At 52.2% G+C, this 23,944-nt stretch overlaps 2 protein-coding genes across 3 annotated transcripts in view; one reads left to right on the top strand and one right to left on the bottom strand.

Annotated features, from left to right (window-relative positions):
* CUNH8orf76 (chromosome unknown C8orf76 homolog) overlaps positions 1–10,725 on the top strand; it is a 37,081-nt gene extending 26,356 nt beyond the window's left edge. Inside the window, exons 6-7 of one of the 2 annotated variants that reach the window (XR_008419893.1) lie at positions 9,019–9,352; positions 10,490–10,725. Coding sequence is in view for 1 of the 2 variants with exons in the window: in XM_053896124.1 (XP_053752099.1) it covers positions 9,398–9,406 (9 nt within the window). In the remaining variant the exon portion in view is untranslated. Of the gene's footprint in view, positions 1–9,018; positions 9,353–9,397 lie in introns of both variants that reach the window. The other variant, XM_053896124.1, reaches the window with a different exon arrangement.
* FAM83A (family with sequence similarity 83 member A) lies at positions 4,709–23,440 on the bottom strand. The gene is made up of 4 exons (XM_019459920.2): positions 22,557–23,440; positions 14,658–14,825; positions 12,363–12,487; positions 4,709–5,538 (listed from the first exon to the last, which is right to left on the bottom strand). The coding sequence occupies exons 1-4, from the start codon at positions 23,034–23,036 to the stop codon at positions 5,004–5,006; spliced, it is 1,308 nt and encodes a 435-aa protein (XP_019315465.2). The 5' UTR covers positions 23,037–23,440; the 3' UTR covers positions 4,709–5,003.
* Positions 23,441–23,944: the final 504 nt, after the last annotated feature.

Genomic DNA, 23,944 nt, shown 5'->3' with positions numbered 1-23,944 from the left:
CCCACCTCTGCCTCTTCCCCACTCTTGCTCTCTCTCAAAAATAAATAAACGTGAAAAAAAAAAAAAAAAGGCTTTGAGCTTCAGGCAGTATGTGTTTTCTGGGTCTAGGAAAGCCCCAGATATTCGCACTAACATGGAGGGTGGAGGTGGGCTCAAGATACCCAAGGCGTCCGAGCACCTTACGGAATTTACATTATCGTAGTCTGTTACTCGTCAGGGCTTCCCGTTACACTTAGAATAAGGCAGACTCCAGCCAGCCTTTGCCTGCTGTCCTGCACACTCTTCCTGCCTCTTGCATGGCTGACTGCTTCTCGTGTTCCAGTCTCCGCTCCTGTCTCCCCTCACACGGGCCTTCCCTGCCCCCTGTCACTCTCAGACCCAACAAACCGCCCATTAGCAAGGTGCAAACCCCGGAGGCAGGGAGGCTCTTGACGCTGTGATGTAAACTGGGAGCACATCTGCTTCCATCTGTATTGACCACCCAGCTCTTGGCACACGGGTTGGGGCGGGAGGCGAACGTGTGATTAGATACACGAGTCCAGGCCCTTTTGGCATGGAAGCCAAGACTGGCCTCGCAGGGCCTGGGATAGAGTAATTCCTCAAGGAGACGTGAACTGGACGTTTCTTCACGCTGTGCCTGAGGGGAGGGTTCCCAGAACAGCAGTGCCGGGCTTGCCCCTCAACAGCAGGCTGCGCTGCCTGCCGAGGCCTCTGCGAGGAGCAAACACGTGTGGATGTTTGGAAGAAAAGTCAGGAAGTGCCGTTCTCGAAGAGCAGCCGCCAGAAGCAAGCCTCTGACCCTGCTGGCCAAGAAACACAGTTTGAAGGGAGAACAGCCATTTCCAGACACCTGGCTGAACTGACTCAGCTGTTGGGTGTTCCACAGCAAAGCAGGCGACGAGTGTCGTGGGGACAGAGGGAGAGCGAGCAGCGGGGGTCGAAGGAGCAGCCCAGATGTACAGACTGGGCCCCTTCGGCCACGTGGGCCCACAGGGGAGGCCTGCCTGTCAGGGCTTGACTATGTCCCCCCACTGAGAAGTTGCCTGTTGAAACCCTAACCCAGAATGGGACTGTATTTGGGGATAAGGCCTTTAAGAAAGTTTTTTTTTTTTAATGTTTATTTATTTTTGAAAGAGAGAGAGAGAGAGAGACAGAGAGTAAGCAGGAGAAGGGCAGAGAGAGTGAGAGGGAGACACAGAATCGGAAGCAGGCTCCAGGCTCTGGGCTGTCATCACAGGGTCCGACACGGGGCTCGAAGCCACGAACTGTGAGATGATGACCTGAGCCGAAGTCAGACGTCTAACCCACTGAGCCACTCAGGCGCCCCTGGAGATAAGGCCTTTAACCTCCTGGCACCGAAATCTGTATCGGTCAGGATTCTCTAGAGCAACAGGACCAGTAGGATGTGTATATCTACACCTGTATCTCTATCTACAGCTCTAATCATCTGTATAACAGAGAGAGATTTAGTACATGGGTTGGCTTGGTGATTATAGAAGCTGAAAAGATCCGCAGGGCGAGCTGGCAAGCTAGAGACCCGGAGAGCCCATGGTGTGGTTCCAGCCCAAAGGCCAACAGGCTGAAGACCCAGGGAAAACCGCTGTTTCAGTTGGGAGTCTGATGGCAGGAAAAACCTATGGCCCAGTTCAAAGGCAGCGAGGCAGGAGGAATACTGTCTGACTCAGGGAAGGGTCAGCCTTTTCGTTCTCTTCAGGCTGGCCGGTCAGCATGACACAGCACCGTGGGGACACCCTCACTCGCCACACCCTGCCGAGGGAAGAAGGACGGAGCACCTCCGGAAGCCACATGTCTGGCTCGGTCAAAACACAGGGAACAACGAGAAAAAGGAGTTTGTGTTTATGCTCGTACATGTGTGTCTGCTATATTTATATACCCTGGTAACAGTTTTTCTGACACACATACGCTCTTCAGGAAGAAGCTGAGAAAGTGAATGACAGTTTCTCTGTGTCCCAACACTTCTTGGACCAAGTCCAGAAAATGAAGCATTTGGAGATGCGGCTCTGGCATCTCTGTGACGGGCCAGCAGGGCAAGCAGGGAGGAGGCAGGGAGCCCAGGTCAAGGTGAGAGCAGGAACGGGAAGAGTACAAGTCGTCCTGCAGTGTCTGAGTGTTCGTGTCCCCTGCAGGAGCAGAGAGAGCTCTTTGACCAGCCGGTCGGCACTCATAGTGCACTGGGACCAGCCGAGGCACTCAGGTTAGGGTCCCTTGGGCCTGCAAAGATACCCTTGGCCTCTGGGCTCTTACAGTGCAGATGGGGGATCAGTATCTGGTGAGGACCAAATGAATAGTACAGATAATTCCTAGGGGAGCCTTGGGGAACCAACACTTCCGGTCCCGGCTGATAATGGTACAGGTGGATAATGTGATCCCTAATCCCTGGTATGGGGTGTGCATGTGGCCATAAGTAGACCCCTCCCATCTCTGCCATGCCCCCTGGATGAACACTATTGAACTATTTCTCTCATTCTCTCATGTTCTTCATGGTGGTGGTTCATGTAGGTGTCACCTCTCAGCTGACTTGGGAGTTCTCCAGGACAGATGTGAGTCTGAGTCTCTGCCTGGCACCAGAATGGTGCCCGGCACATCCACGGGGGGTGCTCCATTGCTGGTGTTGAGTTTCACGCTGCAGTAGAGACGCCATGTTTGGGACGGCCCACAGCAAGCAGGCCTGCAAGGCAGGTGCAGGTGTGATTCTAGTCCAGAGCAGAATTAAAGATGGGGCAAAGTGAGTTCGGGAGCATTGGAAACTCCAATAAGGGTTTATTTTGATCTTCGGCCATCCCCTTGCCATGGGTGTAAAACCCTCCCAGTCTCTGGTGGAAATAGTGTCTCGGAATGAGAGCTCAGGGCTGGGGGCCCTTGGAAATCCAGTCCCATAAAGGAAAGGCCCGGCCTCACGTGAGTGGGTCCCAACCTTGTGTCAGGCTAGGCTGGATCATGGCGCAGGAAGAAATAACCCCCAATCTCAGTGGCTTACACACAAAGGTTTATTTCTGGCTCACGCTGCTTATCCACTGCGGGTCGGGTAGAAGTGGGAGGTCCTGCTCACCACGGTCTCAGGAATCTGGGCTGGCGGAGGGGGCTCCATCTGAGGCGTGCTCGTGCATAGCCAGCTGCACCCAGGCTCTTAAAACTTCTGCCGGGAAGTGATCCTCAACATTTCTCGTATTGCACCAGCCACGGCTAATTTCCCAGCAGGCAGGGGTCACACGTGGCAAAGGTGTCCAGAGGAGGAGGAACAGTATTTGTGAACCCCTAAGATGACAGGCCGGTGGACAGTGACGGGGGGCAAGAGGGCTTGCTCCTGTCCACTCAGGCCAAGCCAGACACAGACAGAGGCAGGAGCGGTCCTTTGGGGCTGTTGGCCCCCAGAAGTCTTTACCGTCCTGAAACTTCCTCAGCAGACTGTGGAACTCACTTTAGAACCTTCTGCAGCCCCTGATTATTCTAGCCTCGTCACCGCGGTCAGCAGGAAGACAGCACATCAGGACTGGGGTTTAAAGAAACTTAAGGAACCAAAGGGGTTTTGGGTTGGACTTCCAGGGAACTAAGGAGGAAAAAAGTAAAATGAGGACAGGAATGCTATTTAAAAGAAAACAGAAGCAAAGGTGCCTTTGCCAGGAGTACTGGACAAACAGGGATGGGCTGAAGGGGGGTTCTCTCTGTAGAGCGTCACTTGGGGCGCCATGAGCTGTCGGGGTTCAGGAGCCAGCGGGAGGAAGGGCTCTGTCCTCCCAGCCCTCCACGACAAAAGCAAAGCTTCTGAGCCAGAAACAGGCAACAGCAAGACATTTGCTGAGATAAGCTGATGGCAGGAGGGCGTGGAAACAGGAAGTTGCCTGCGGGTCTGTGTGGCTGCTTCTGTCGGGCTAGAATAGCCTGGGTTCCATCCCTCCTCCCAGCTATAACACCCTTGTTCATTGGGCCTCGTTACCTGTCACCTCCCTCCCACGTGTTCCCTGAGGTCCCCAAAGTGGGCTGCCTGGCCCTCCCAGTGCTCCCTCAGCTTGCTGTATGTATTCTTTGTACCCCAGCTAGGCTGTGCCCTCGAGATCTGGTACCACCTCAGGAACAAAGGACGTGCTGTGACTCTGATAATGAATGAACGATGGGGCTTGTGAGGGCCCAGCACCCTTTCTCAGGATGTCAATGAGCCAGACAGAGGCTCCTGGGTCTGACTGTGAGGGGGCTGCAGGATCAATGCTGAGCCCTCCATGGTTGCTCAAGGCCGTGCTGGACACTGACAACTCAAGCCCCAGGGACTGGCCCGGACTGGGGGGACTCTAGGCCAGCCCAAGGCTCCCTGATGCCAGAAGCTGAGCTGCAGAACTTCATCCCCTCATCACCTTGGCTCACCCCATCCCTGGTGGCTACAGTTTCAGCTGGCCCCACACTGCTTACGGCGGCACGTTCTGGGGCCTAATTCATGGGGCCCAGGGATACTTTCCCAGAGACATTCAGGATGTTCCCATACCTGTGGAATCTCTGTAGAGTGGGCCATTCCCGAGCGCTGGGAAACAGGAGTACCTTGGTCACACCCTCAGCGTACCTTTAGTGCCTCAGTTTACCCATATGTCAAACTGGGGCTGCATCCGCCCCTTCTTACATCTCAGAGATTCAGGAAACATTATTATTAAAGGACTGGCTGCTCTCTGGAGGAAAAGGACTCTATTTTCATGATTTTGTTCTCTAGCTCCCCACCCCACCCCCCAACCCGGAACTTTCTGGAATGTGCTCCACAGGCCAAACTAGAGAGGGAAGCCCAGGGTCTGGTGGGTGTCGGCCAGTGAATGGTCTCAGGCCTGGGAACATTCAAACACAGAGGACAGTGTTGTCTAAGCACTTTCAGCTCAAAGGGATGCACGTTCAAAGCTGCTAGTACTGAGGTGGGGTCCTTGGGCCAGACAGCCCAGGAATGCCCGGCCCCGGCCCTGGGTGGTGGCATGTGGGGGGGAGGGTGTGCTGCTGGAGGAAGCGACCCTTCAGAAATGAGGGGAGGCCTGTAGAAACGGCCTCCAGATGTGGGCCGCCCTGGGCACCAAGCCCAGCTGCTCGAGCTGCAGCCGAGTGGGCCTGTAGGCGTTGAGGTTGCTGTAGGGAGCCAGCGTGCTGTCGTGGGGCCTCGGGCAGAAGTGGGTCTGCGGGCTCGGGGCCCCCCAGGGGCCGTGGTGGGGCTGAGGCCTGGGGGGCGGAGGTGGGTTTGGAGCCAGGGGACTGCCTGGCCCCGACGACGCCGACAGAGTCCGGTTCTGGGGGTTGCTGCCCGTCGAGGGGCTGCTGAAGGGGTTGGAGGACGTGTGGTCGCTGGCGGAGCAGCTACTGCCACTGAGGCGGCCGGGCGGGGGGCTGTGGCCGGCTCTGGGCTGGAGGGGGGCCGCCAGCCTGGGAGACTTTGGGCCCATCACGGGCTTGGAGGAGGCGTAGAGGTGGCGGAACTCCTCGTCAAACAGCTCCACCGCCGGGCCCGTGAACTTGGAGAGGATGTTCCGGTGGACGTGGCCGCAGAGCCAGGTGAAGCTGCAGGGGAAGAGGAGCGTGAGGGGTGGGAATGGGGAGGTGGGCTGACCGCAGGGCTCTGGGAAGGACCCCATTTCATCCTGGCAGCACCCGTGCAGGGTGGCCGTGGGAGCCCCCTCACTGATGGCAAGACCGAAGCTCAGAAACCAGCAAACGTTTGCAGGTGAACGGAAAAGACACCAGGTTGAATCCCAGTGCTCAGATGCTGGCCATCCCTGCGGAAGCACAAAAGGGCTGACAGCTGAGTCTCAGTGTCCCCAGCTCTGTGCCGATGAGTCGGTCCCCTAGCTGCTGAGGCCACTTGTGAAATGTGGGAACGCCTGCCTCTTCTGAACGAATAGGCATCTGGGGAAGGCACCGCAAGAAAGCGGCCGCTCCTTAGAAGGCAGGGGCTGTGTTCTCTTGAAAGCCTTAAGGGTGTGGGCCCAGCTCAAGCACCTGGACCCGAAGGGGTGGGAGGGGAGGGAGGATCACATGCTGTTCAGGAGGTGGGAGGTGGAAGGGAGAACACAAGGCGGGCCCACAAGAACCAGAATGACACAACTTGAGCACACTTCGCCCGGACCCCCAGGGAGGACACCCTCCAGCAGGGACCGTGGCCCTCCCTCTGTGTACTGGTCTTAAATGAAAATAAAATTCTGAAGGCATTTATGGATTACTTTTCACGATCCCGTGATTGAACCAAATTCCTTTTTATCTCTGATGGAAAAGCCCCCTCATTATCTCTCCCTACCCCACATCCACACCCACTTCTGTGCCTGGTGACAGCACAGAAGACGCACCAAAAGGGTCAGGTTAGAGATTTCTGGGTCCCTAATAATGGGAACCCAGGTGTGGAGAGCAAAGGTTGCAGGATGGTCACAGGGAGACATGGTCGCTGGGGGGGGGGGGGGACAGGAGTGACCCCCACCAATGGTCTCAGCCACCCCCCCACCAGCCTAGCCCAGCCTGCAGAGTCCCTTCCCGGTGAGGCAGGGCAGGGCCCAAGCGGGCTGCAGCAATCCTGGGAAGAACAAGGAGGCTTTGTTTAAACCCCGCCTCCCACCCGGGAGGAGCCTCCCACACACCCCAGAGAAGTGAGCAGCTGATGCTGGGCTAGGGCCAGCCAGGTGACAGGGAAGGCGGCAAATATGGGGACAGGGGACCCTTGGCTATGCTAAGAAATCAATCGCCCTGTGTAGTTTGAAATCAGACTAGATTAGGCCAAGCTGCTGCATGCTTTACGCGACAAAACAAGTGCAAAGGTGCCTTAGCAACTCTTCGGACCCCCACGGCCCCTGCACCCCACACTCAGGTCCCTTGTGGGTCGCTGTAGCCCCCGCGTGCCTGCGCACTGTGCTGGGGTCCCCCTCCCGCACACCCCACATGGCCATTCGTCCTGTGCTCTAGTTTTTACTCTTTTTCTATCACCACCCATGGTAAGACATACACTTCATTTCTATTGCTTTTTGGCACTTCGTACATGGAAATGACTTTCACAATCTTTGGCTCAAGAGCAACTCTCATGACTGGTCTATTCTTGGCCCATTTTAACTTATGTAGCTATTTACTTGGTTATTTTAAATAATGTAATAGGCACCAATGAACCCACCACCTAAAATAAAAAGCCAGCATCTTGACGACAACCAGCATCTAATCATAAGGGTCCCTCCCAGCAACCCATTTTCCAGGGCCCCCCAAAAGAAGGAATCATTACCCTGAATCCTGTGGCATAGCTCCTATACTTTCCTTTCTCTATTACAAAAAACAAAAAAAGTTTTATGTGTTCTGGAAAGAAAATATCTTAGTTGTTTTTAAAGTATATGTAATATTTGGGGATTTTTTTCACTTAATATTATATTGCTAAGATTTAGCCATGTTATCTGTTTCAGTACTCCATTCATTTTTGATTGCTGTCTAATATTCCACTAGTGGCTACATGATGGTTTATTTCTCCATTCTCCCATTGACAGGCATTTGGATTGCTTCTGCTATATTTCTGCTGTGACCAGTGCTCTAATGAACATTCTTACATATGTCTTTTACTGTACCATGGACTCATTCTCTTGGAAATACACCTAGGAGTGGAATTGCTGGATTATAAACCAGGTGAATAGTCAGCTTTAGGAGAAAACTCCTAACTCTGTTGAAAGTCACTGTATAGATTTACAGTCCCATCAGCAATGTAGAAAAGATCCTGTACATCCAGCATTTGGTATTGTCGGTCTTATCTTTTTTGCTTGTTGACAAGGAATAAAATGGCAACTCATTCTAGCCTTGATTTGCACTTTCCTGGTCACTGATGATGCGGAACACCTCATCATGTTTTCACACATGTTTGCTCCTGGCCGAAACGCCCACTCATGCCTCTTGCCCACTTTTCCTTGCCCTGCTTTGCTCTTGTGATTCCTAGGAGTTCTTTGTGGTTCTCGACACAAATCTTCTCAGGGCATCATGAAAACCTGCTCTCACTTGGTAATCTGACTTTTCACTTTCCTCCAGATATCTTTCAATGAACCAAAGTTCTTGATTGTAATATAGTCCGATTTAGCAATCTTTTATAGGCAAGGCTCTTTTGTGTTCTGCTTAACACAAAAGAGGGGTGTCTGTGTTAAAATACTTAATCTTTGGGGGCACCTGGGTGGCTCAGTTGGGTAAGCGTCTGACTTCGGCTCAGGTCATAATCTCGCAGTTCGTGGGTATGAGCCCTGCATTGGGCTCTGTGCTGACATCTCAGAGCCTGGAGCCTGCTTCAGATTCTGTGTCTCCCTCTCTCTATCCCTCCCCCGCTTGTGCTTTGTCTCTCTCTCTCTCTCTCTAAAATGGATAAACAGTAAAAAAAAAAATTTAATAATATTAAAAAAAAAGACACGTAATCCTTATCCTAAGGTCTAAATGATATTCATGTATTCTTTTCTACTAAGAGTTTTAAAGTTTGTTTTTGACATTTAAGGCCTTTTAATCTATTGGAGGGTGATTTTTTTTTTTTTTTTGTATATGTGTTTTGTATATATATTTTCTGTATGGAGATTTTTTTTCCTTTCCCCATGCCCTGACATGCCCCATCATGTGCAGGTCTCTCTCTGGGCTTTCTGCTTTGTTCCACTTGTCAGTCTGCTCCTCCAAAGTCACATTGTCTTCATCACTCAGGCTCCATGACAAGTCTTGATCTCTGGCAGGGCAAGTCCTCCCTGCCTGTTCTTCAGACTTATCTCAGCTAATCTTGGAGAAATACATTTTACGTCATGACCTACTCACACATACAAACACATACATGCCCCTGCAACAGTTTCCAGAACATCCCTTACCTTGGTCTGCTCTCATTATGTTTACTCTATCCTATTTCACTATTAAAAAAAAACTCCAGGCATCCTCCACTAAATTGACTTCCTATCCTGCTAAGGGATTGATGATGCACACAGTTTGAAGAACTTTGTTCCTCTAGCTACACTGGATGACCAGAACCTAATGTGGACATTCATTCATTCATTCGTTCAACAGATATTTGTGGTCATATATGAAACTCAGGCACCTGATTAACTGTACTTCACGCCAGGAATGCAATTGAGAAGAAAACAGACCCAATCCGGGTTCTGACATCATGTTTCCATCTTGGCTAAACAAGTCCACAGAGAAGCTCTCTAGGGGATGATCTGGAAGCTATAAGATAAGGAATTAGCAGGATAAAGACAGCAGGAATGACCTCTCCAGCAGAGTAAATAATCAGCAAGTGCAAAGGCCCTGAGGTGTGAAAGAGCATGAAAGACCTGGAGGAAAACAGTGTGGCCACAGCACAGTGGAGGGGAAGGAAAATCCTGCTGAGACAGAGGCCATGGTAAGAATGAATTTTTTTTTTTTTTTTTTTTTTTTTCATTTCTAGGAGCAGTGACAAGTCTGGAAGGATTTTCAGGATGCAAGTGATTTGATCTGGTTTGAATTTAAAAATCTTTCTGTTCCTGGTGGAGAAAGCCCAGAGGTGGAAGGGCGGCTCGGGGCAGGAATGGAATCAGGGCCAGTTAGGTTCTCATGCTGTGCCCACCAAGGCCCCACCCCTGGACCTGCCATTAGGAAGTGGGAGCTTCCTCCTGGTTGACTCCCCGAGCACCTTCTTAGCTCATGCTGATCTTACAGCACATATCACACCGCTCTACAGCCATTTATCCATATTTTTTGATGACAGAGAAGAGCTCTGTGTCCCCAGACCTGGCACAGTGCCTGTGCTGGGGTAAGACTTTCTACAAGAGCTTAAATGTTGAAATACATACAAGCCCCCCAACCTCACCCCCACCCCTCGGCTGAAGATGCGGACAGAGCTCTTCGGTTTGAACTGGGTGCAACCAGGGCCAAAATATCTGAAGTCCAGGGATAGCTGGATTGAAAGAATGAAATAGAGACTGCTTTAACTGTGTTTTAACTGGAGACAACTCTGAGAGTCCCAAGGAAAAGGATTTTCGGAAAGCCTGGCAAACAGGTCCCCCTTGAAGGCTGAGTGCAAAACAAGTTATAGTTGCCGCCCTGCACTCTCTCCAGATTCTTCAGTTCTCAGGAACGGCCTTGCATGTCTTCAAGCCCACTGCCACCCTCCTCCTGACACCTCCCGTATCCGGAGGACAAGCCCAGTAGCAGCGAGGACAAGCTCTCTCTAGGAGAGCCAGAGATCCTAGCCAAGGAAACTGGTGACCCTGGGCCAATCACCCACCCTCTCTGTGCCTCAGCTCCCCCATCTGTCAACTGGAGGAATAATGCCTCCTTCAAAGGCTTGTCAATCCTTACGAAATGTCTGACCACACCTGGCCGAGGGTCTGGCACAAAGCTCAACGAGGTTGGCTCTGCTTCCTTCTGCCCCTACCAAGGGCAAGGGCCGCCCCTGCGTGCTGAGCCCTGTAAGAGCAAATACAAATGAAAACAGGCTTAACTCTCCCTATTTAGAATAAGAGGAGAGACTTTTCCTCCTCTTCATTTTCTCTTTCAGAATTTCTTTCTCTGTCCCTGAAGTCAGCAGAAGAATCGAATGAAGAGGCCTTTTGCTACATTTCCCCAGTAACCACCTGGAGCTTATACCCTTTTGTTCTACCACAATTTCCACGACTTTCCAGGACTTTCTACTCTTCATCAAATCTCATATAAAAAATGCTCAGGCTCAACCATGTCTTAGGATCATTTCTTTATGGAGGCTACATATGCCACATAAAACTTATAAACAATCCATATGCTTTTCTCTTATTACCTTATCTTGTTTAATTTACAGGCCCCAGGCAAAAAAACCTAGAAGGGTAATAGGAAAAAGAAGTTTTTCCTCCCCATATAGTGGGTATGGGTTTTTTCTGGAGGTGATAACAATATTTTGGAACTAGACAATGGTAATGGTTGCACACACAGTGAATGTACTAAATGCCACTGAATTACACATTTAAAGTGGCTAATTTTATGTTATGTGAATTTCCCTGTAAAAAAAAAAAAAAGAGGGAGGGAGAGAGAGAGAGAGAGAAAACTCCTCAGCTATGGTGGGCCCCTGCTTCCAGGCTTGGCTCCTTGGGTCTGGGGCAGCTGCCCAGATAGAGATCTGACCCTTCCCATCCAGGTGGCAAAACAGGTCTAGTGGCAGCTTGGTCAAGGTCAGAGGCCAAGGTCAGAAGCCTCAAGTCCTGATGTGGGGTGTGAGGCCAAACTGGGTCCCAGCTAGAGCTTTATGCCTTGATGGACAAAAGCTGCGAAGCTGGTTTTGGCCACTTGGGGAGGGTAGCTCAGCCCCACCTCAGCCTCTTAGGGAACAACCGAGTGCTGGATGCAGGGCCCAAGGATCAGAAGCAGGTGGCCTTCCTTTTGCACAACGCCGCGGAGAGAAGCTGTGGATAGAAATGCCCTTGGGGCTCAGTGACCCCCGGACGCTGGAGGTGGTCCCTGAGGACTGTCTCTCATCAGAGCCCTTCCCGGTATAGAAGCCATGAAACAACCACGTCCCCCTGCAGACGGACCACACTGCATTCAGCTCTGGTGCTGCACGGCTGAGGAAAACAAGACCCAGAAAAGGTGGAGAGAGAGAGGCCCAGAGGAGAGCAAAGGGGAACCTCAGCCCACCCCAGCCACCTCTTACCAGGCTCCCATCACTCTCTATGTGCTGCTTTTTTTTTTTTTTTAAGTAATTTCTATGCCTAACATGGGGCTTGAACTTACAACCCCGAGATCAAGAGGCACATGCTCTACTGACTGAGCCAGTCAGGTGCCTCTGATCTGGCTGTTGTTTATCTCCTTGGTGTTAATGGGAGCTCCAGAAGGGTACCCCAGCCCGGAGCATGCCTGGTATGTACCCAGGAGGGCTTTACGTAGCTGTCCAATGAATGAAGGAACAGAGCAGTGTGGTGCCTTGCCCAAGGTCACCCAGCCAGGAAGCTACAAAGCTGGGAATTGAACCTCTGTCGTCTGACTTCCAGTCTGGGCTGCTGCCACTTCCTGTCCCTAGCACCAGCCTTAGGTCCCATGGAATTTGGACACACTTCTGAAAATAAACTAGGACACACACACATACACACAGCTCAAAGCAAATTGCATAGTTTTACAATCGTGCCTGAGAGAGCTGAGGAGGGATAAAGAAGATTCTATGTCCTATGGCAATCCGAAGGGAAATTGGAAGTGTCTCTGGAGCCTGAAGCTCCACCAGAAAGGGTCCAGATTTCCCTCTTCTGTCCAGACTGGTACTGCCTCCCGCCTCATGTATGTGATAAAGTCCCAGCCCTGCCGGGCACGGGACTGGTAGGGGTGTGTGGGCCCGAGCGGCAGGGGCTGCCTTGTACCGTGCTCAGCCTGGGCCTCCTCCAGGCCTTCGATAGGTGAAACCCGGCACGCACCTGTACGATCCAGACAGCACGTATCTCCAGTCCGAGATGATAAACTTCTCCTGGATTTGGCCGGCAAACTTCCGGCCTGATTTGGCACAGTATACCTCTCCTTCCACACTCCGGATGGAAATGTTCTGTTGTCACAAGGAGAATCAAGCTGTCACTCACTATGTATACACATACATGTTTCTCTAGGAAAACATCTGGAAGGATGCTCACTAAGACATCAACAGGAGGGGTTATCTTTAATTGGTAGGATCATAGGCCATTTTTATTTTTCCCTTGGCTGAATTTTCTAAATTCTTTTCATTGTCCTGATATTATGTGAGTAATGGGAAAGACAAAAAAAAAGGAAAGGGGAGATGGTAGAATTTAAACAAAGCAGAAAATAGAAGAAAGATGAGGGCCTAATGCCCATACAGCCCTTAGTCTAGGCTCCCATGGACTCCAGAGGCCTGGCAAGCCCAGCCTTGCCTTGTAAGTGACATGAGTCCCCGACCCCAAGCTAGTCAGAGGGAAGTGCAGCCAGAAGGGGTGGCTCTGTTTGTCCCTTTCTCCCCCAGGAACACCTGCTCCCCTGGCCATCAGCCAGAACCCTTGGGAGGCTGGAGTAATGAAAAGACAGGCAAATCACAGGGGTCTCCAAGGAAGGTAGGATACTGGTGGGGTCCCATGAATGTCTTTAGTGGCTGTGCGGGCTCTGGGAAGGGGATGCTTAATGCCTCCAACAGTGACTCCCAGCCTCTCCATAAGCTCTATGACATGTTGACGGGAGGACCACATCCCACTATCCCTTGGTGGTCAGAGGACTGTTGCGTGTAGCTGATGTGGGCCATGGAGGCAAGGCCTGTGCTGACTCTGTAGGCCTGTTTTGATGACCTCATGTCGAGGAGGTGTGATCCAGGTAACGTCAAGCAGACGCAGTAATCAGAGGACCCTGAGGCCTGCTGGTCCAGGAGGTGCCTGAACTCAGCAGCATCCCAAGTAGTGAGGAGGGGAAGTGAGGAGAGCAGGGTCTCTCTCCCGGAGGCTGACCTTGCCTGAGCTAGAGGAGAGTCGCCAAAGGAACTACCCATGTGCTGTTCAGCTGGGTCTGCTTATAAAAACTGGGTGGTTTTACATTTGACCTTGAATTTACATTTGGCCGTAATATGGGCCGCAATGTCCTTCTCTGTTTTTTGTTTTTTTTTCACTTCTCCAACAGATTTATTTTTGAAAGGAATGGATTTTGAGGAGGAAAAACATGGGGTAGAGATATGGAATAGAAAATAAATACAAATGTAAGCTGTTTTGCTAATTGTTTTATAACCACAACAAATTCGTACAGAGAATGCCCTGTACAAAACAACACCATAAAGGTTCAAAGGTCGAGGTGTTCCCCTAGGCAAGGCTGAAGATTTCAGTCTCTGGTATTTGGAATTTGGGCTGCAGTCCTTGTTTTTGGATGGATCACTGGGTGTGTGACACAGTCCATGCGATTAACCAGATTTGAACAGAAGAATGGCCACTTGGCCCAGGTAGAAGTAGATGAAGCCCTAAATGTGACGTGACTAAATGAACTCTCATCTCTGGGTTTCTTTTCTGATTGCCAGAAGAAGGAAGTGGGGAGTTGGGTTCAGTCCAAGAGGATCAGCTTTCTGGTGGGGCTGGGGAGTCCTAGACATGCACCAAGCAGGCCTGGATGTTGTCGCCCTGGCCTATGACGTGTGGCCACTGGCTCTCAGCCAAGGGGAGAAAAAGCATCTGCAGAGATTGCTGCCCACGGGATATCCATGGGCTCCTTGCAGTTCCCAGCCCCCGTGTGTCTGTGTGAGGCCAAAGGGCTATATGTGGGAGTGATGGAGTCCGTTCGCGGTCAAGTGCTGCGGGGTCCTCCTGTTCTCTCTCTCCCTGTCGCTGCCATCTTGGAGACCATGTATTCCTTATGGCGTAGCTACAAGATGGGGAGGGCGGTCTGTCCTACACTGGACTTTGAGCAAGAAATAAACCTTTATTACGTTAAGCCATTGAGATGAGGGGATCTGTTAGCGTGGCATAAGCTATACTATCCTTTTTTAAAAAAATTTTAATGTTTATTTATATTTGAGGTGGGGAAGGGGCAGAGAGAGAGCCGGAGGCAGAATCTGAAGCCGATTCCAGGCTCTGAGCTGTCAGCACAGAGCCCCTTGCGGTGGTCGAACTCACCAGCTGTGAGGTCATGACCTGAGCCAAAGTCAGGCACTTAACCGACCAAGCCACCCAAGCACCCCCAGCTATACTACCCCAATACAAAATACCTTTTGGATTCTCATTGGGAGCCCCTACCTTGAGGTGGCTGTCAGAGATCTGGACTTTGTCACACATCTCTTGGAAGAGCTTTACACCTCCCTGGTCCAGCAGCACACAGACAAACACCCCGCGCTTGTTTGCAGCCTCTAGAATGTCACAGAAGATCTCCACATCCGTGAACACATCCATCAGGATGGCCAAGACCTGGGCCAGGGCGGAAAGGTGGAAACAAAGAGTCAGGGGCCCCGTGCTAAATGGTTGCAGCCCAACTTCCTAAATCCCAGTGGGGCTAAGAGAGCCCTTCTCACTTCTGTGGGGCTGCAGGAAAAAGAAACGGGGATGGGGGGGGGTTGCTCTGCCAGGGCAGCATTCAAGGGAAAGAGCCGTTGTGGAGGCCTCTGTGCTAATTCCATCTCTCCAGTCCAACCACACACCCTGTGGCCACTTGGTCCACTGTTGGCGCAGCAGGCACAGGAGGAAGGAGAAAGGTAGAGACCGACCGCAAGGAGGGGACGAGAAGAATAAGAGGAGGTGGCCAGGCATGTTTTGGGCGGAGAGATAGATTTAACGACATAGTTGCTCAGTCATGTGGAGCGCCTTCGAAGGCGCTCCAAGGCCACTGGCCTTCAAATGGCGGTAAGCCACACAATCCTCGCCTCAAACAAAATCCCCGTGGAGACCCTATTATAGACTAGACTAGGCTGAGCTGCCCCAGTGGGATGGAGAAGGGAGTCCTGCTCAGCCAGCAGTTTACTGCCTCCTCTATCATAACGGAATCCTGGGGAGGAGGGAGCTCGAGACATCCAGCAAAGCGGGGGCCACGAGTGTGTGCCTGCTGGGCCAAGCAACCATTCCTCCTCCAGCCAGCAGGACCGAACCTTCGCTTTAAGGAATCCCCTCTGCTCCACAAGCAATGTGGTTTGGGTGGGGCCGTTGCCTTGCGCTGGATTGGGCACAGGGAGGGCACATCACCAAGGCCAGACCAGTGAGAGCACTACATCCCCTGCTGGCCACAGTGATTGGACCGGGGCCGCTCACATGATCTAAGTTATTCTAAGAAGAGCTGGTTCAGGACTTCAGGACTTCTGGGGGAAAGGAGGCGTTCTTGCTACCGGGGTGGCTCAGCTAACCGACTCAGAGCTAGATTCTGAGCTACCGCGGCTAGCGGCCAGCTCGCCATCACGTGGGGACAGTCTGCCCGAAAATGAAGCCAGTCCTACCCTTCACTTTCCCACCGTAGATGTCAGTACATGTTCCTCTTCTTAAACTTGCTTGGGGTTGTTTTCCACAGTAATGTGATGTATAAAAAGAAATGTATGGTCTCTGACCCTGTTTCTGGCACCAGGCTCTAAAACACTTGCAATTTCCTAAGTGGTGAGAGCTGAAGGAGAGAGAGATCCTTTGTTATGTTAATGAGGTGGCTTTTGGATGGGAACTGGTTGCCAGGGGAACCAACTCAGTGATTAGAGGGTTGGAATTTTCTGTCCCTCCCACCACCCTCCCCCCAGGGAAAGAGAGAGGGGCTGGAGGTTGAATCAACCCCCAATGCCGATGATGCAATCAATTATGCCTGTGTAATGAAGCCCACTAAACACCCCAAAAGGACGGGTTTAGAGAGCTTCTGGGTTGGTGATTTGGGCAGAGCAGGGTGCTCAGAGAAGGCATGGAAGTTCTGTGCCCTTCCCCATACCTTGCCCTGTTTTCCATCTGACTGTACCTGAGTTCTATCCATTATAATAAACTGGTAGTCTAGAAAGTGAAAAGTTTCTTTGTTTTGAGCCACTCTAGCCTGCTGATCAAGTCCAAGGAGGGGGCTGTTGGAGTGTCCAGTCTGAGCTGATTGGTCAGAATGGTCAGAAGCACAGATGACAATCTTGGCTCGGGACTGGTGTGTGTTGGGTTGTAAGACACCCAGCTGGTGTCAGAGAATTGCTGAATGATGGGAGAGTCCCCCACAGTGGGACTGGAGCAGAATCAGATGTCTGTCACCCTATCAAAAGTCTGTCCCAATACCCAAATCATGGCATATTGACAAGCGGGTCATTAGGCAGCCATTAAAAATGATAATTATAATGGTTACATGAAAACTGTAAGACAGGGTGAAATGCGGAGGTAAAACTTGCTGTGTCATCCATGCTCAACACGTGTATTGGCAAATAATGAATTCAGTTAAAAAAGGAAAACAGAGAACAAAATGATAGTATGTCCAGTAGGACTGCCAGTGAGGGACAGTAGTACGTACGCACATCAGCCAGCACAAAGCCAAAACTAGCAGTCGACTTTGGACTGGGCACTAGGGCAGTTTTCAGCATTCCCTGTAATAACGTTCCACCATTTTTCTAATAATATATATAGTATATTATTATATATTAATGTATAATAATATGCTATATATAGTATATATGCTATATATAGTGTATATATAGTATACTCTAGATATATAGAGAGTATACTCTGTGTCTCTCTATAGTATATATAGAGATATAGAGATTTGTTGGCCATCAACATCTGGGAAGTAGCAAGGACAAGAAGAAGGTCACCGAAACAGGTGAAGGAGATGTCTGGTACCCACTTGGAGCTGACTTCCTGCTCAGATGATGTGGGTCTCTGGACAGGGGAAGGAACTGCCCGGGTTAGAAATCAGAAAAGATGCTCTAATAGGGAGGCCACACTCCTTTAGAGCCAGGGATGGCCCCGTTATCATAGGATTGTCTGTACATATTTAAACTTATGGTACCAAGGACAGCTGAGACCCTCTCTGCCAAAAGATAAATGCCTCCTCCTTGAGGGAGATATTGACAAAAGGGACAGTTCTCTCTCCCCAGGAGATCAGTAAATCCTCCCATTGTGTTCCAGTGAGTCCTTGTTTCCCAGAGATGAGGTTGGTGACAGATTGAACAGAGAAGGGAGCAGCTTTGCAAATAACCCCACCTAGTGATTTAAGGGATGCTTGGAAATACAGGGTCACAACATCTAGGTTTATCCCGTTTGCCTCCTGTTGGGATTGTTTCCCAGCTGGATTGATTCAAGGCCAATACCCTCTTCAGTCCCCTGCGTGGATGTGCTACCTTACATGGCATAGCAGGATGAATGAGGAACTCCAGAAAGATATGTCCACATCCTAACCACCAGAACCTATGGACGTGACCTCACTTGGAAGAAGTCTTCGCGGGTGCAGTTAAGACTCTCAAGATTAGATCATCCAGGATATCTAGTAGGTCCTAAATCCAGTGGCACATGTCCTTATAAAAGACACCCAGGAGAGAGACAGAGAGAAGAGGAGGAGTCCAGGTGAAAATGGAGGCGGACGCTGGAGTGAAGTGGCCACAAGCTGAGGAATGCCTGCAGCCACCAGAAGCTGGGAGAGGAAGGCAGGACCCTCCCTTAGAGACTTCAGAGGAAGTAGGGCCCAAGTGACAGCTTCGTTTATGTATGTATGTATGTATGCATGTACGTTTATTTATTTTGAAAGAGAGAGAGAGTGGGGAGAGGGGCAGAGAGAAGAGAGAGAATCCGAAGCAGGCTCTGTGCTGCCCTACCTCATGACCTTGAGATCATAACCTGAGCCAAAATCGAAGAGTCAGATGCTTAACGGATTGAACCAGCCAGACGCCCCTGACAGCTCCCGTCCTACTGGAGATGAGGTGACTGCTTTGGACAAGCCACATACCCTCTCTGGGCCTCAGTTTCTTTACTGATAAAACACTGCTCAAAAATAGAGCATCAGCTATCATTCAAGGTGCATCCAACCCTAAGCCCAGATAATAGAAATGAAACCATGTGCAAAAAGCATAGGTTTTTATTCTAGTTTATAGTTTAAATATGACTATGATTTTTATATGCATTCTGAGCAAGTATGAATACTGTTAGAATAACATGCAAAAACGTTTTAGTCCAGATTATGGGAGAGGATTAAAATTAGTGCCTACACCTCTACGGACATAAAAAAGAAATAAAGTAGGCCAATCGGCTGGACCAGCACGTCGGGGTGTGGTTAGCTGAGAAGAAGGAAGCACTTTGATGACATCTTGTAAGGGAGGAAGTGCTGTGTGGCAGGCCAGCTCTGGGTATCTGAGCCGCAGTGAGACCAAGGAACCCCACCAGGGGGCTGCTGGGCTGCTGGGGCAATACCCATACGCAAGGGTCATCCTGCGGGGACCTCAAATCCTGGTTGAGAATCTCTCACAACCTGCCAGACAGATGTGAGCTCCTCCTGGGCTGAAAATCCTGATGCTTCGGGAAGGGCAGGGTGTAGACCGGGAAATGGGATTTGGGTCCTGGCGGGGCCCAGGCATGTCGGGGACAGTTGTTGGGAACACTTACCACCCCACCCCCCACTCAATGCTTCTGTTTCTATTCTTTCCTCTTTCTCTTCTATCTGCTGATGCTCCTTTGTTTTCCAAAAACAACAACAGCCACACGCAGAGAGCGGAGTGGCATTCCTTTACAGTTTTGCAAGTCTCTGTGGTATCTGACTTAATGGAAGACAGCTGGCTTCTCGTATCTGCTTCTACAGCAATCTGTTGTGCTGTGTTGTGTGGGTGGAAGCATATGAAGATAATCTGGCCTCACACAGATAAGTGATTAGAGAGGGCATGGCCTCCCAGGCCCACTGACAGGATCTTGGAACCCTCAGGGATCCTGACCACACTTGGAGGATGTATGATTAATCACGGTTTTTCCAGGGCGCCTGGGTGGCTCAGTTGGTTAAGTGTCCGACCTTGGCTTAGGTCATGATCTCAAGGGTGGCTCAGTCGGTTAAGTGTCTGACTTCAGCTCTTGTGAGCTCATGGGTGGCTCAGCCGGTTAACTGTCCAACTTTGGCTAAGGTCTTGATGTCAGGGTTCATGAGTTCAAGCCCCACATAGGGCTCTCTGCTGTCAGCCCAGAGCTTGCATCAGATCCTCTGTCCTCCTCTCTCTCTGCCCTTTCCCTGTTCGTGTTCTCTCTCTCTCTCAAAAATAAATAAGCATTTTTTTTAAAATCATGCTTTTTCCATATTTTATGATGCTTTGCATCCAGGGTTAATTGATTCCTGAAGACTAGCAAAAACACCTTGCCTAGGAGCCTTTGAAACCCACACCAAGCAACCCAACCCCCTCCTTTATCTAACACACACCAAGCCAACAGTCCCCCTGCCTTACGTGACCCCAGGGCTGGGTCCTGGACAGCGAGGGACCACCTGCAGCCCAGAGCCCACTGAGATGGCCCCAGCTACACTGCCTGCCCGCCCTTTCCTGCAGAAGCACAGTAAGGGCCTGTGCCCATGCATTCCCCTGGCTCTGTCTGCCTCCCGACGGACCCGGGTGCTTCCTGTGTGGTCCTGCGTGGCGTCCTGCTCCTAGGGAACTGTGAGTAAAAACTTCTCGATTCGTGCCGGTCATTTCTGTGCCTGCGTGTCTTCCCACCCCTGGGACACCCAACCCGTCCCCCCTCCCGACCTTTGCCCGGAATCCTTTCCCCTTCCCTCTCTGCCTGACGACTCCTTACTCAGCCTCTGAGACTCAACTCAGAGGCCACCTCTTCCGTGAAGCTTGCCTTAGTCACCCTCCCGGCCCCTCCCGGGCACAGAGGGCTGCTCACACCAATGTCTTCTCCTCTAGCGGGCAGGCAGAGGCAGGAAGGCCTCTTGTTCTGCTCTGCCATCTGGTTGCAGGGCCTGGCCGTGAATTAGGCTTCATGGGATAAAGGAGTGTGAGCATGGAGGGAAAGAGGGATGGTTCCCGCTAGTTGGTGCAAACTGGTCTGGAAAACACGGAGCGGGCTCTGTCTGTTCTTTCAGAAGGCTGAAACCACAGGAGGAGAATGCAAACCCGACCACCTCCAGTTCTGAGTGGCGAGGCAGGGGGCACAGCCTGTGACTGGGTTCCAGGCCCCCTGGGCTCTCTGTGGGCCCAGGACAGCCCCGAGCCTGTGTGTGTGTGTGTGTGTGTGTGTGCGCGTGTGTGTGCGTGTGTGTGTTGATGGGCAACAAAATGGGTGAAGCTCAGGAAGGCCATGAGCGTGGCCTGGGACAAGAGGGTGTGGTGGGGACTGTGGCAAAGGGAACTCACCCAAAGAGGTGGCTGCCACTTAGCACCACAGAGCCAGCCCTTCCCACCAGCTAAGTGGAGCTGGAAAGTCTTACTTTCAGGTGACATCTTCAGATTGTTAAGTGTTGTCTTAAATGCATAACGTGCTGTATTGGTGAAACAAAGGACATCAGGAGTCTCAGGGCCACAGGGGAGGGAAGCCTTGCTGGGTGGGGAGGAGGGGGAAGAAGAGGGACTCAGCCAGGGGATTGCTTCACAAGCCCTAACCTGGCTTCTTTCCAGGGAGCCTCACTCCCTGGAGCTGTGGTTGACAATCTCCCTAATACCACTGGTCCCCACGCATCAGGAGGGCACTGAACTTCACACGCAGAGAGACCAGAGCTAGCGCACTTATGAACAGGCCCTGGGAGCTGGAAGAGTCCTTAGTCCAGCCTGGAATCTGAAGCCTGGGGAGGTCAAGGGACTTGCCCTAGGTCACACAGACAGCCCCAGGCCGTGCCAGACCTCCTGGCTGCCTGCCTGGGTCCATCTGTCAATTTCTAATGCTGACATGTCACTGAAACATGAAATGCTGCTCTGAAGCAGCATTGCGACTTGAAAAGCCGATGCTCCACCCACTGTAACCTTACTTAACTTTTCAGAACTCCACTCCCTCCCTCCCCCATCCACCCACAGCCTCTCCACCTTATGCGGGCTTTTTCCCATCCCCCCCTCCCCCCTCCCCCCCCCCCCCCCCCCCCAGCCTTCAGATCTCACACAGTACTGAACTTCAGAGGGGATTCAGTCATGAGACTGGGGATCCTAGCAGAAAATGAGCTTAAACATCAGCTTGTTCTTTTTTGAGCCTATTCTTGCCCCTCTGCAGCTTCAGGAGGGAGGAGTGGGCATCTGAAGCTCTATTCGGAATAGTTATTTTACACACCGTAGAATGAGTTACCGTCCATTCCCCAGCTGCAGCAGGTAGCCAGTGTGGCCTGTGATTCTGGGGCATAGGGAGACCTGACCAAATGCCAGTCACCGTGCCTGAAATTCTACCAGCCAACCTCTGGTCATGAAATATTCTTTCTTCTTCTAAAGTCACGTATTAAAATGTAAATACTCTGGGGAGAGAGAAGCCTTCTCTCTGCCTGTTCTGTCCCCTACCTGACCACCAGCTGGGTTCAGGTGCTGCACAGTCCTTTGTGGGCAGGCAGGTCTAAGCAGAGTCTTAGGGGACAGGGGACACGTGTATGCTGCAGTGGACGGGCCCCTTCATTCGGAAGCACAGAGGGGAGGCACCTGGCCCAGCTGGGGGAGTTCAGGAGAGCCTTCCTGAGAAAAGGACTTGGGTGCTGAGTCCTGAGGAAGGAGTAGGCATCAGCTGGGTGAAAAGCAGGGAAGGTGAGAGGGTCCCAGGCAGAGGGAACAGCACATGCAACGGCCTGGAGACAGAGCACCTTGGGCTGGAGAATCTGCGTGTCCCTCAGTTTTGAGTGGCAAGAGCTGGGAGAGGAGCTGGAGAGGGTTGTGAACTATAAGGAGCTTGCTCTTCTCACTCTGGGCAATTGGGAGCCACGGAGGGCTCTAAGCAGGGAAGGGACCAAGTTAGATTTGAAGTATAGAAAAAGTGCTCTACTGCCACACGGCGACTGGGTGGGTGGTTGGGGGGAGTCAAGATGGAAGAGGAGGGGCAGGCGGGAATCTATCACAGGACTTCCAGTGATGGGTGGTGGTGGCCTGGACCCAGACTGTGACAGGTGGGATCAGAAAGTCAGTGATCCAGGGTGAGACAGAGAACAACATCCCTGACTCCATCCTAAACCCCAGTCTTCTGAACTCCATCCCTTAAAGCAGGAGGCGCCCCTCTTCTCTTCTACCGGAACCCACCCCATGGCCACGGAGACGCAGGCCCCACCACCGATACCTGGCTGGTCCGGGTGATGCAGCGGCGAATGAGGTCTCTGATGTTGTTGTGCTTGTCCGTCTGGAAATACACGGTGGCGCTGGACTTTTCCTTCAGGTAGGGCTTCTGGGCTGAGGTCCAGCTGTGCAACAGGGTCGGCTCGCTGCCCTCGGAGGCCACGGGGAAGTAGGTACCGGACTGCAGGGAGCAGGAGTCGAGTCCCTTGGGACCCGCCTCTGCCCCTCCTGGGGGCTCCGGGGCACAAGGAGGCTGCTTGGCCTGGGCCTGGATGTACTGGGCCTCCACCGAGGACAAGAAGTCTACCTCACCTTCCTGGCCAAGTGCCTGCCAGTAGGCCTCGGGACCCCCATCCAGGAGGGCGTCTGTGGCCAGCCGGGCACTCTCATTGTCGCTGAAGTCAGCCCTGGCCGGCCGGACCCACTGGCTCTTGACATCTTCCAGGCGTTTCCGGATCTTGCCCACATGCCTTGACCGGCTCATGCTGCCCTGTCCCTGGGCCGTGGTGGGGAGGCCGGCGCCTGAGCTCCTCCTGATGGCAGGGCACGTGAGCCACGGAGCGGGGATGGGGAGCCCTCAGCACTCCTGGGAAGCACCCAGCATCCACCTGCCACCCCTCACACCCGCTCCGAGGAAGTGATTTAACATTGTCCTGAGTAACACTTCACTGCCAGGCCTTGGCTTATCTCTGGGCGACACCGCCCTGCCCGAGGGCTGCAGGGCCGGCTCAGTCACGCCCTGGCACACTCAGCCCTGGGAGCTGGCCTCTCCTCCCAGCAGCCTGCCTCCGCTCATTGCACAACGCTCCAGATCCCCTGGCCGGCCGCTGGTGCAGAGCGGGGAGGCTCTCCCTGCACCCCTGGGCCTCGGCTCCTCCCGTGCTCTCGGTTCAAATGCCATTGGTTCAAGACGAGAACTCCCCTGTGCGGCAAGATGCTGCCCCTGAGATTGCGCCAGCATGGGGAGGGAGGCTGGACGCGGGCCACCAGAACTGTCCCCCAGGCACTTCTCTCTCCCAGTGACACCCGAGTCCCCAGCCTCCGGTCCTCTGAAAAAGCTTTTCTCTGCTCCCTCCCTCCCCTATTGTCTGTCAAAGTCATGTTTGAACAGATCGCCCAGAGAAGCTCCAGTCTGGGGGCCAGCACTGACCCGCTGCACGACCTGCTTGGAGTACCGCCTGGAGAGGAGTCTGCGGCTGACTCTGGGCCGATGGGACCGGCCGTCTGTGAGCTGGGGCGGCAGGTGCAGCAGGTGTGTTTGAAGTGTAGGAACAGCTAAGGGAGAAGCCACATTTTCTTTCCAGGTCAGGTCACGGTCAAGTCCATGTCGATGGAATGCAACGTACGTCTTTGGGTTCTGCCAGAAACAGACTGAGACAGGATTGGAGTACA

Source organism: Panthera pardus, unplaced genomic scaffold (genome assembly GCF_024362965.1).
Source record: "Panthera pardus isolate Hobbes unplaced genomic scaffold, ASM2436296v1 HiC_scaffold_7, whole genome shotgun sequence".
Classification (NCBI taxonomy): Eukaryota; Metazoa; Chordata; class Mammalia; order Carnivora; family Felidae; genus Panthera; species Panthera pardus.
This window is presented reverse-complemented; position numbering and strand designations above follow the sequence as displayed.

Bases quoted from the DNA above. Each gene is read 5' to 3' on its own strand.
- FAM83A (XM_019459920.2), bottom strand. From the start codon at position 23,036: ATGAGCCGGTCAAGGCATGTGGGCAAGATCCGGAAACGCCTGGAAGAT. The intron at 14,826-22,556 runs GTATCGGTGGTG...GCCCTGGCCCAG, and splicing joins GCATCACCCGGACCAGCCAG to GTCTTGGCCATCCTGATGGA. The intron at 12,488-14,657 runs GTAGGGGCTCCC...TTGTGACAACAG, and splicing joins TCTCTGACAGCCACCTCAAG to AACATTTCCATCCGGAGTGT.